Source organism: Dama dama, chromosome 6 (genome assembly GCF_033118175.1).
Source record: "Dama dama isolate Ldn47 chromosome 6, ASM3311817v1, whole genome shotgun sequence".
NCBI lineage: Eukaryota > Metazoa > Chordata > Mammalia > Artiodactyla > Cervidae > Dama > Dama dama.
Window position 1 is genome coordinate 31,178,822 of NC_083686.1, and position 12,683 is coordinate 31,191,504.

A 12,683-nucleotide genomic window follows, 5' to 3' on the forward strand; every position below is an offset into this window, starting at 1 on the left:
AAAACCAAAGATCATGGCATCCTGTCCCATCACTTCATGGCAAATAGATGGGGAGACAATGGAAACAGTGACAGACTATTTTTCTGGGCTCCACGATCACTGCATTTGGTGACTGCAGCCATGGAACCAAAAGATGTTTACTTCTTGGAAGAAAAGCTATGACCAACCTAGAGAGCATATTAAAAAACAGAGGCATTACTTTGCCAACATAGGTTCATCTAGTCAAAGCTTTGGGTTTTCCAGTATTCATATATGGGTGCGAGAACTGGACTATAAAAAACAGCTGAACATGAAGAAGTGATGCTTTTGACTGCGGGGTTGAGTTTATAAAGGTGTTTTTTTTTTTTTTCCCCCATCAAAGAAGTTGTTTTTCATTTTAATCCATAATACAAAGTACACAAGTAAAAGTTCAGCCCAACCTACTATGAACTGATTGCTAAAGTTAAGGAGAGATCTTTGGACTGTGAGTTTCATGCACTTGATTTAAACCCAGATTTAATTCAGGCAAGAGGTAACCATGAAGACTGTGAAAGGCTTCTGCATCCTTTTCCTGCTGCATCTATGTCTCCTTGACTCTGGAAGGACAGGCAAAGTTCTTGTATGGCCTGCGGATTTTAGTCATTGGATTAATTTACAAGTTATTCTAGAAGAACTTCACCATCGTGGGCATGAGATAACTGTCCTGGTACCTTCACAAAGTCTTCTGATTGATCATACCAAGATTCCCTATAATGTGGAGATCCTCCAGCTTTCGGTAACTAAAGAAACTTTCATGGAAGAGCTCAGTACCATTCTCTATGAAGCTTCTTTTGACGTGTCAAAATTCTCATGGTGGGAAATGCAAATAAAATGGGCAAACATAGGCAGAAAATTTTTTTTAACTTTCAAAAGAGTGTGTGACAGTGCTGTCACAAACAAGGAGTTACTCAGCAGACTACAGGCAGCCAAGTTCGATGTATGTATTGCTGACCCTTTAATATTTTGTGGGGAATTGGTGGCTGAACTCCTGAATATTCCATTTATACTCACTTTTCGGGTTTTCTATGGAAATGTCATTGAAAGACTGTGTGCTGGGCTTCCTATGCCATCTTCATATGTTCCTGGAATCACATCAAGACTGACAGACAACATGACTTTTATACAGAGGCTGGAGAACTGGTTACTGTATACAGTGAATGATGTGACATATTCATATTATGTATTTCCAGAATGGGATGAATATTACAGCAAAGTTTTAGGTAAGAGAAATGTGTATATAGTTATTATTCTTATATACTTTGAAAAATGTAGTTAACTACATTCTCTGGGGTCGCACAGAGTCGGACACGACTGAAGCAACTTAGCAGCAGCAGCAGCAGTGACTTTTGACCCTAAGCACAAAATTTTTCTCTATTTTATCAAGTCCATGTACCCCTTCTATTTTCCTTTTGAATAATTTATTTTTTATTATGTTAAGGTGATTATGTGATTATGTTAAGAAAGTTTTTCATAAGGCTAAATTACCCTTGAGAAAGCAGAATCTTTCTTATATTCTTTAGCTAGATTTTTTGAGATCCCCTGGAGAAGGGACAGGATACCCACTCCAGTATTCTGGCCTGGAGAATTCCACGGACAGTATAATCCATGGGGTCGCAAAGATTTGGACACGACTGAGAGACTTTCACTTTCAGATAGATTTTTTTAAGGTATTATTAGCATGTAACATTGTATTAGTTGCAGTTGGTGACAAAAATGTTAATCAATAGTCAACCTATGAAAGAAATGGACAATTTTATTTGAGCCAATCTGAGGATTATAACCCTGGAGAAAATCTATCAGGAATCTCTGAGGAATGTTCTGCCCATTAGAAGTTAAAGAACTGTCATATGTTTTTGAGAGAAAGGGTTATACATCACAACATTTGATTGCCAGTTTATGTAGTCCTAAAAAATGAGTAGTGGGTCATTGTGACCACTGAAGAGGTTAAGGAAGGAATGTTACCTCCTAAGGAGTTAACTTGCTAGTGCAAGGAGGAAAATTTTTCTTTTTTGTAAGCAAGCTTTCCTGTGTCTTCTAAGGGGATCTAGTTAATGTTTAATGCAGAAGCACATTGCAGACTAAAATGGGGACTGCCTCAACTGGCAGAGAAATTTGTATGCAAAAATTTTCTGTCCTGCCTTAAAATAATTTTGTTTCAACAGAGGTATACAACAAAATGATTAGACATTTGTACATATTGTGAAACAATCACCACAATAACTCTAGATAATATCCATCACTACATGTAAGTACAAATGGTTTTTACTTGAGAACTCTTAATATCTACTTTCTTAGTACCTTTCAAACATAATACGGTATGAGTGACTAGAGTCACCAGCCTGTAAATTACACTCCCTAATTACTTACTTTAGAACTGGAACTTTGTACCATTTGACCACCTTCACCTACCTGTTGTGACCATGCTCCAACCCTAGCATCTGGCAACCACTAATCTTCTCAGTGTCTGTAGCTTGTTTTAGTTTCTGTTTTGTTTTCTCTTTAGATTCCACATATAAGTGATCTATTTCCCTGTCTTACTTCACTTAACATAATATCCTCAAGGTCCATCCATGTTGAGGCAAATGGCAAGTTTTCCTTGTTACTCATGACTTAATAATATTCCACTCCATCTCTCATCATATTTTCTTTTTCCATTCACCTATTTATAAACACCTAATTTGTTTCCATGTTTTTGGCTATTGTAAATTTGTAAATAATGCTTCAATGAGCCTGAGAGTGCAGCGATTTGTTTTTGTTTGTTTGTTTGCTTGTTTGTTTTGCTTTATTCTTTTTTAATATTATATCCAGAAGTGGAAATTTTGGATCATATGGTAGCTTTATTTTTAAATTTTGAGGAATCACCATCACATTTTCCATACTGGCTATACTGGTTTACATTTGCATTAACAGTGTGAAGTTGTCTCTTTCCACTACCTACTAACCAACATTTGTTGTCTCTTATCATCTTGATGATCGTCATCATAACAGGTACAAGATGTTACTTCCTTGTAGTTTTGCTTTGAAATTTCTTGGTAACTAGCAACGTTGAGCATCATTTCATATTCTTATTAACTATTTGAATCTTTTCCTCAAAAAATGTTTATTCAGGTCTTCAGCTAATTTTTTAAGGAATTATTTGTTTTTGTGTTATTGAATTTTGTGAGTTCTCCCTATATTTTAGATGGTAACACCTAGGTGAGAAAAGAAAAGCAAAAAGCAAAGGAGAAAATGAAAGATATACCTATCTGAATACAGAGTTCTAAGGAATATAAGTGAGAGATAAGAAACTCCTACTAAGTGATCTATACAAAGAAATAGAGGAAAACAATAGAATGGGAATGGCTAGAGATCTCTTCAAGAAAATTAGAGATACCAAGGGAATGTTTCATGCAAAGATGGGCACAAAGAAGGACAGAAATTGTATGGACCTAACAGTAGCAGAAGATATTAGGAAGAGGTGGCAAAGATACACAAAGGACTATACAAAAAACATCTCCATGACCTAGATAACCTCTATGGTGTGATCACTCACCAACAGCCAGACATACTGGAATGAAAAGTCAAGTAGGCCTTAGGAAGCATCACTATTGGCAAAGCTAGTGGAGGTGATGGAATTCCAGTTGAGCTAGTTTAAACTCTAAAAGATGATGCAGTGAAAGTGCTGTACTCAATATGCCTGCAAATTTGGAAAACTCAGCAGTGGCCACAGGACTGGAAAAGGTCAGTTTTCATTCAAAATCCAAAGAAAGGCAATGCCAAAGAATGTTCAAACTACTGCTCACTTCCACTCATTTCACAGGCTAGTACAGTAATGCTGAAAATTCTCCAAGCTAGACTTCAACAGTACATGAACCGATAACTTCCAGATGTTCAAGCTGGATTTAGAAAAGGAAGAGGAACCAGAGATCCAGCAGAAATTGTTAAAATCTGCTAGATCCTAGAAAAGTAAGAGAATTCCAGAAAAACATCTACATCTGTTTTATTGACTACGCCAAAGCCTTTGACTGTGTGGATCACAACAAATTGGAAAATTCTTCAAGAAAGCGAACACTAGCCCATCTTACCTACCTCCTGAGAATCTTGTATGCAGGTCAAGAAGCAACAGTTAGAACTGGACATGGAACAACAGACTGGTTCCAAATTGGGAAAGGAGTCTGTCAAGGCTGTATATTGTCACCTTGCTTAATTAACTTATATGCAGAGTGCATCATGTGAAATGACAGTCTGGATGAAACACAAGCTGGAATCAAGACTTCTGGGAGAAATATCAATAACCTCAGAAATACAGATGACAACACCCTTCTCTTATGGCAGAAATCAAAGAGGAACTAAAGAGTCACTTGCTGAAGGTGAGAGAGGAGAATCAAAAGACTGGCTTAAAACTCAACATTCAAAAACAAAGATCATGGCATTCAGTCCCATCACTTCATGGAAATAGATGGGCAAAAAATGAAAACAGTAAGAGACCATATTTTCTTGGGCTCCACAATCACTGCAGATGGTGACAGCAGCCATGAAATTAAAAAAATAAATAAATAAATAAATAAATAAATAAATAAAAGAAAAGCTATGACCAACCTAGACAGCATATTAAAAAGCGGAGACATTGCTTTGGCAACAAGGGTCCATATAGTCAAATTTATGGTTTTTCCAATAGTTATGTATGGATGCAAGAGTTGGACCATAAAGGAGGCTGAGTGCCGAAGAACTGATGCTTTTGAACTGTGGTGTTGGAGAAGACTCTTGAGAGTCCCTTAGACTGCAAGAAGATTCAACCCATCAATCCTAAAGGAAATCAATCCTGAATATTCATTGAAAGGACTGATGCTGAAACTGAAGTTCCAATGCTTTGGCCATCTAAATGTGAAGAGCCAACTCCTTAGAAAAGACCCTGATGCTGGGAAAGATTGAAGGCAGGAGGAAATGGGAACCACAGAAGATGAGATGGTTGGATGGCATCACCAACCAAATTCAGTGGACATGACTTTGAGTCAGTTCCGGGAGATGGTGAAGGACTGGGAAGCCTGGTGTGCTGCAGTTGATGGTGTCACCAAGAGCCATACATGAGTGAGTGACTGAACAACAATAACAACATATACACAAACTTATGCTTTGCAAAATTTTTCTCTATTCATAGGCTGCCTTCTTCTTTTGTTGATCATTTTTCTTTTTTTCTGTGCAGTGTGCAGTAACTTCTAGTTGTAAGTAGTTCCACTTGTTCATTTATAATTTTGTTGCTTCTACTTTAGGTGTCATATTTAAATTCACTGCCATGATGAATGTCAAGAATTATTTCCCATTGTTTTCTTTGAGGAATTTTATGGTTTTAGGTCTTATATTTAAGCCTGATCCATTTTAATATAATTTTGTAGTGGAGTAAGTTCATTGAATATTTTTGGCTTCCTTGTGAAATACTAGTTGACTAAATATGCATGAGTTTATCTTTGGGCTTTTGCTTCTGTTCCAATGGACCTGGTGACTGTTTTTAAACCTATGTATTGTTTTGATTACTATGCCTTTATAATATTCTTTAAAATTAAAGTGTGTGATGCCTACAGCTTTGTTTTTCTTTCTCAGGAATGATTTGTCCACTTGGAACCTTTCCATTTTCATATGAACTTTTATTATTTTCCTTGTTACTAATTTTAACAGGTGTATCTCTAATACCCTATCATTACTAAAAATTGTGTTTATTCATAAAAATGTCAAAAAATTATAGCTATAATCTCTTATTTTATATAGTCACTTCCTTTTTTGAGTATCTATTCAATATTTCCTCTGAGAAATAATTCAACATCTCACAAACAACATGAGTGCTTCTAATGAATTCTGCTGCCTGGCAATATGCAATATGTTAAAAAAAATTCATATGACCTGGTCAAGGTTGACATGTTGCACTGAAACTTCTTCTGGGCATTTTGTGACAGAAACGGGTGCTTATATCTCTAGACATGGCCCTATAAGACGTGGGCAGAAACCATCATACATCCATGTTGAGAGTTCAAGCTACAAAAGGCAACAGTAAGAAAAAAATAACTTAAAATCTCATCTAGGTTACATTTTCTGATCATGGATTAAGCCTTGATTGATCTACGACTTGGTTGAACTTGTTTGTTTACTTCTGGTCCCAGCAGTCTGACACTCAGTTTGGGTACATCTTTTTGAGTGAAACCTTAGTGATAGGGTATTACTCTGTCCCTTATTCTTCCATAGTTATTAGCAACTTAGAATATTTTTTGGTGGAATATATCAATAATCTGAGAAGAAGAGTAAAAACTTGATAAATAGAAGAAACACATTTCTTTTACTCTCATAAATGTTAAAATGCTCTAAGATATAGATATAATTTAGCTATTCAGAATTTAAAATCTTCATTATGTTATGTATTGCAAGTATGTTTCTCAAATTTTAAAAATACAACACATAATTTATAAAATTATTCATTAAAACATGTCATAGATATGTTCAAATAATTGATGAGAAAAAAAAGAAAGCCAGCATTCATTACAAAAAATTGAGAAGCTCTTTATAAATCTTATAAAAAGGGGATAAAGGAATTTTAGAATAAAAGTCCTAGGTTAGACAAAACAATGGTCAAAAATATCCTATAGAGCAATAAAATTGAAAGTTGGGAGATGATATTTTCTACTAGACAGAAATATTCCCAGTTAACAATTAACTTCAATGTATTTTAGCTCAAAAGTAAATTAAAAAAAATAAATGATAAAGTAAAACCTATGTACATTTTCCTAAAGATATGTGCTGAGTGTGAAAGTGGATATTGCCATTACCAGAATAAAACCTCTCATTTACTGAGATTTGCCTTGATCTCTTATGCAGCTGCATCTTCCTAGGAGTTCAAATCCCTTATATTTTCTAGTCAAAACTTTAGCACACTTAGAACATCAAGGAGAATATTCAAAAAGTCATGTGGTGAGAAACCAGATAGCTATGGTTTCCTCCTATCAGTGACATGGAGCACATATTTCAAAAAGACACCAAAAGCTGGGTAAGCTTCATTATAAAATAGAAACTATTTCACCACCAGATTATTTTGCAGTGCAATATCTTCACCAATGAGGATCAAATCTTGTAAAATAAGAACTTTCATTAAAGATAGCAAAGGAGACAGTCACTTTAAGAATTGTATTAAAAGTACTCAGGATGTAATTAGTTGTAATAGCACACTTGAAAACACTAGAAAAGAGATGGGTAAAGCACAAGTTATTTTTCAACATAATCAGAGACTTTTGGAGCAATGAGGATGAGATGAATTGCAATTCCAGAAAAGAAGGTGTGACTCTACCACAGAAGGCTGAGGATTGCTGCCTGTTTCTTGTACTTAGTAGAAGCACATGAGTGGGTTTAGGCTTAGCTCAAGATGAAAGACTCCATTGAGAGAGAGAAAGGAACAGGCTTTTGGTTTTATTCCATACTTAAATCTGTGCTTACTTTTTCATATTCTGACTATGTGTATTCTTCAGGGTAAAAGGCCAATTGATTTAACCTGGATTGCATAGGCTCAGTATTGGTCTTTAAGAATTTACTTAGAAAATCAGGTGAAGATATATCTCTCTTTTAACATATCAGATTCCTTTCCCTCTATTATCCTTCATTTTTATTCAGGAAAACCCACCACAATATGTGAGATAATGGGGAAAGCTGACATGTGGTTGTTTCGAAGTTACTGGGATTTTGAATTTCCTCAACCTTACTTACCTAATATTGAGTTTGTTGGAGGACTGCACTGCAAGCCTGCAAAGCCACTACCTAAGGTAATTAAATGTGCTTATTATTTTCCTACATGAATGAAGTGTGAAGTGTTAGTCACTCAGTCTTATCTGACTCTTTGCGACCCCATGAACTGTAACCCACCAGGGTCTTCTGTCCATGGAATTTTCCAGGCAAGAATACTTGAGTGGAATTGCCATTCCCTTCTCCATGGGATCTTTCTGACCCAGCTATGAGTATTTATCTCTTAAAATGATTTCTGGTTTATGGTTAACAATGTTTGATCTCCAAATGGAGAAAACAGACATAGAATTCAATGGTCATTATTTTCTTAGACTATACACTACAGTAAGAAGGTGAGTAGCCTTTATTTTGGATTATGTATAACCATCTGGTTGAAGTAATCTTCGATATTTTCTTTTCTTGTTCAAAGACTATTCATTACACATGAAAATGTATTATATAAAATATTTCCTAGCATCTTATGAATACTATGCTTTTTTATTTTTTCCTAAGTCGCTTCAGTCGTGTCTGACTCTGTGCGACCCCATGACAGCAGCCCACCAACCTCCCCTGTCCAAGGGATTCTCTAGGCAAGAATACTGGAACGGGTTGCCATTTCCTTCTCCAATACTATGCTATAATTGAACATAAAGATAACATTATATCTTAAGTCAAATCATCTGTAAACATAGTGTATAGTTTAATTCTATCTGTTAACCTGCCTGGCTAGGTACACAGCTACTTAGACAAACATTTTTCTAGAAGTTACTGAGAAGCTCTTTTTAGATGAAATCAACTTTTGAGTATGTGGACCCTAAGTAAACAAATTACTCTTCATTATGTGGGTAGGCCTCATACAATTAGTTGAAGATGTGACTAGAACAAAGATTGAATTCTACCTGTAGGCCGCCTTCAGACTTAGACTATAGCAGTGGCTCTTCTCTGAGTCTCCAGCCTAATGTGCTGTTCTGCAGATTAAACTTGCCAGCTTCCATAACCATGTGAGAAATCCCTTAATATAAGTTTCTTCCCTGTCTTTCCATTTCAAACCTCACACATTTTTTTCTTATCATATTTAATTGGCTTAGTTTTGCTAGAATTTCAACACAGGATGAAAAGACTTATTTTTATTTTAGTGTGATTGAGTATACTGTTTTTATTTTTAATTCAAAATTATATATTTCTAGTATATTCCTATAATCCTCACACTATGCTTTATAGGTATTTTGGCATTACTTGTCTGGTCAGATGTTATATGGCTACCTCATTCCTAATTGTGTATGTGGAAATTTATATGAAAAAATATATATATATAATTAAAATAAAAGAAAATAAAAATTTAGAAAACAGAGAAAAGTAAATATACCAAAATTGTATCATTGTATTGACTGTGATTCATCAGAAAAGTGAAAGATAATCTTATTAGCATCTAAGGCTAAATATACAGCACATCACCTTAACTATTTAACTTAAAGGTAGAAATTTGCTCTGCCAGCTACTGCTGTGTAGACTTGTACAAATTACTTAACTTTACTGAGATAGAATTTCCCATCTGTAAATGTATACATATCTCATAAAATCACCATATATCTAAGTTAACTGATACATGTAAAGAGCTCAGCAAATGGCAAAAGATAACAGGCAGTCAATAATTTGTAAACACAAACGCACAAGCACAAAGACACACACATACCTCAAATATGCTTTACTAAATGAGCCTTTAGTAAAAATAATTTTAATTCACCCAATAAGGATTTCAGGTCATCTATTATACACTGGGACTTCCCTCGTGGCTCAGAGGTTAAAGCGTCTGCCTGCAATTTGGGAGACCTGGGTTTGATCCCTGCGTCGGGAAGATCACTTGGAGAAGAAAATGGCAACCCACTCCAGTATTCTTGCCTGGAGAATCCCATGGACGGAGGAGCCTGGTGGGCTACATTAGTCCATGGGGTTGCAAAGAGTCGGACACTACTGAGAGACTTCACTTTCTTTCTTTCTATTATACATTGAAATGGTTAACATAATGAAAGTACATAATTGTTCTAATAATTCAGACACATTGAAAAAAGGGTGTAACGTCTATTATAACTGTAAATTTTTATATTTCAAAGACTGTTTTCTTCACAGGATCTAGAAGAGTTTGTTCAAAGCTCTGGAAAAGATGGAATCGTGGTGTTTACTCTGGGGTCAATGATCAAAAACCTCTCAGAAGAAAAGTCTAATATGATCGCATCAGCCCTTGCCCAGATTCCACAGAAGGTCAGATAATATTTATTTCAGGGATACTATTTTAAAATCCATGATCACCGTAAAGTTTACTTTTAAAATGCAGGAAAGGCTATTGATAGTGTTAGTCTCAACTTAAGTGAGCTCTAAAGAAAAAGTACAAATGATAAAAGGGGGTATTTAATTGCTATCTTGCTTTAAACCTGGCATTATTAACAGAAAATCCTATTGCAGTATTTTCTTTAAATAATGAACTAAAATTAATCATATGCTACTGTTAAAGCATCAGTCAGCTTTTAGCCTAGGTTTTAAGTCATTCATGTAATTTAACATTTTTTGCTGTTCTTATATATGTATTTTAAATCTGAAGCATATATACAAGTTACAAATAACATGACAGAGAATAAAGGAAAAGATATTCAAAATAATAGGTTTGATTCACAGCATGTCTTGGGACTATATTTTCTTATAATTAATGATTTTGAACATTGTCTTAATTAAACCTGGAAATAAGAGCGTATATTCTAATATTAAACCTAAATAATGTTCCTTCTAATAATCCTAAATAATCCTAAAAATAACCCTAAATGAAATCCTAAATAATGATTCTTAACAGTTAAAGCTTTAATAATTCAGTAAAAGATTTAGGAGTATACTTTACAATGTTCCAGCAAACTAATTTTTTTATTGACATCATTCTAGGTTATAACTGAGTGACACCTTTTCCCTAGCTTTAGATAAAATAGACCATTAAAGCAATTGTGTTTCAAATAATTATGACAATTCTTATATTTATATCCAAATTACTTTCAAAAATTGCTTTGTAGAAGTAATACCCATTAAACATTTAATCTAAAAAAATCTTCATAAAATTATTGCATTTTTAATTGCATTAAAATACAATGCTTAGGAGTGGCATCGAGGAAGGGCTAGAGGCACCAAGAACTCTCTCTCCAAAACTATGTTGAATAAGAGTGGCAAGAGGGAACATCCTTTTCGTGTTTCTGGTCTTAGAAGAAATGCTTTGTTTTTCATCATTGAGAATAATGTTTGCTACAAGTTAGTCATATATGGCCTTTATTTTGTTGAGATAACTTTCCTCTAGGCACACTTTCTACAGAGTTTTTTTTTTTTTAATCATAAATGTATGTTGAATTTTGGCAAAAGATATTCCTGGATCAATTGAGATGATCATATGGCTTTACTACTGCGTTTGTTAATGTGTTTCCCTGATAGCTCAGTTGGTAAAGAAACCAACTGCAATGCAGGAGACCCCAGTTCAACCACTAGGTCGGGAAGATCCGCTGGAGAAGGGATAGGCTACCCACTCCAGTATTCTTGGGCTTCCTTTGTGGCTCAGCTAGTAAAGAATCCAGTTGCAATGCAGGAGACCTGGGTTCTATCCCTGGGTTGGGAAGATCCCCTGGATAAGGGAAAGCCTAACCACTCCAGAATTCTGTCCTGGAGAATTCCATGAACCGTAGAGTCCATGGAGTCACAAAGAGTCAGACACGACTGAGAGACTTTCACTTTGCTAATGTCGTGTATCATATCGATTGATTTGTGTATATTGGACAACCCTTGCATCTCTGGAATAAATCCCACTTTATTGTAGTGTACAGTCCTTTTTATGTATTGTTGGGTTCAGATTGCTGGTGTTTTGTTGAAGATTTTGGCATCTATGTTTATCAGTGATATTGGCCTGTAATATTCTTTTTTGTGATATCTTTGTCTGATTTTGGTATCAGGGTGATGGTCGTCTCATATAATGAGTTTCAGAATATTCTTTTCTCTGCAATTTTCGGAAGAGTTTCAGAAAGATAGATGTTAATTTTTAAATTTTGATAGAATTTGCCTGTGAAGTCACCAGGTTCTGGACTTTTGTTTGTTGGAGGATTTTTAATCACAGTTTCAATTTCAGTACTTGTGATTGGTTTGTTTATATTTTCTATTTTTTTTTCCTGATTCAGTCTTGGGAGATTGTACATTTCTAAGACTTTGTCCATTTCTTCCATGTCATGCAATTTTCTTTTATTGATGAACAGTTGCTTATAGTACTCTCTTAGTTTCTTTTGTATTTCTGTATTGTGCATTGTAACTTCTTTCTCATTTCTCATTTTATTGATTTGAGCCTTCTCCCTTTTTTGTTTGATGAGTTTGGCTAAAGTTTTGCTAATTTTGCTTATTTTCTCAAAGAACCAGATATTAGTTTCATTGAACTTTGCTACTATTTTCTTTGTCTCTGTTTCATTTATTACTGCTTTGATCATTATGACTTCATTCTGCTAACTTTGGTTTTGTTTATTCTTCTTTCTCTAGTTACTTCAGGTTAAGGTTAGGATATTTACTTGAGATTTTTCTTATTTTTTGAGGTAAGATTGTATTCCTAAAACTTCCCTTCTTAGAACTGTTTTTACTGTGTCCTATATGTTTGTGATATTGTAAATTTGCTGTCATTAATCCTTAGATTTTTTAAAATTTCCTCAGTTACCCACTGTTTGTTTAGTAACATACTGTTTAGCCTCCATATGTTTGTGTTTTCTTACATTCCCTCCCCCCCAGCTGATTTCTAATCTCATAGCTTTATGATCAGAAAAGATGCTTGATACAATTTCAATTATCTTAAATTTACTAAAAGTTGCTTTGTGACCCAAGATGTGATTTATCTTGGAGAATGTTCTGTGTCCACTTGAGGAGAAACTGTA

The 12,683-nt window shown here is 34.8% G+C and overlaps 1 protein-coding gene across 1 annotated transcript in view; it reads left to right on the forward strand.

Moving 5' to 3' along the window:
• The first annotated feature begins 504 nt into the window (after positions 1-504).
• The window catches only part of LOC133058533 (UDP-glucuronosyltransferase 2C1-like), a 31,532-nt gene continuing 19,353 nt past the window's right edge, over positions 505-12,683 (forward strand). Inside the window, exons 1-3 of the mRNA XM_061145236.1 lie at positions 505-1,238; positions 7,645-7,793; positions 9,880-10,011. Of these exons, the coding sequence (XP_061001219.1) occupies positions 518-1,238; positions 7,645-7,793; positions 9,880-10,011 (1,002 nt within the window). The 5' untranslated portion in view covers positions 505-517. The remainder of the gene's footprint in view (positions 1,239-7,644; positions 7,794-9,879; positions 10,012-12,683) is intronic.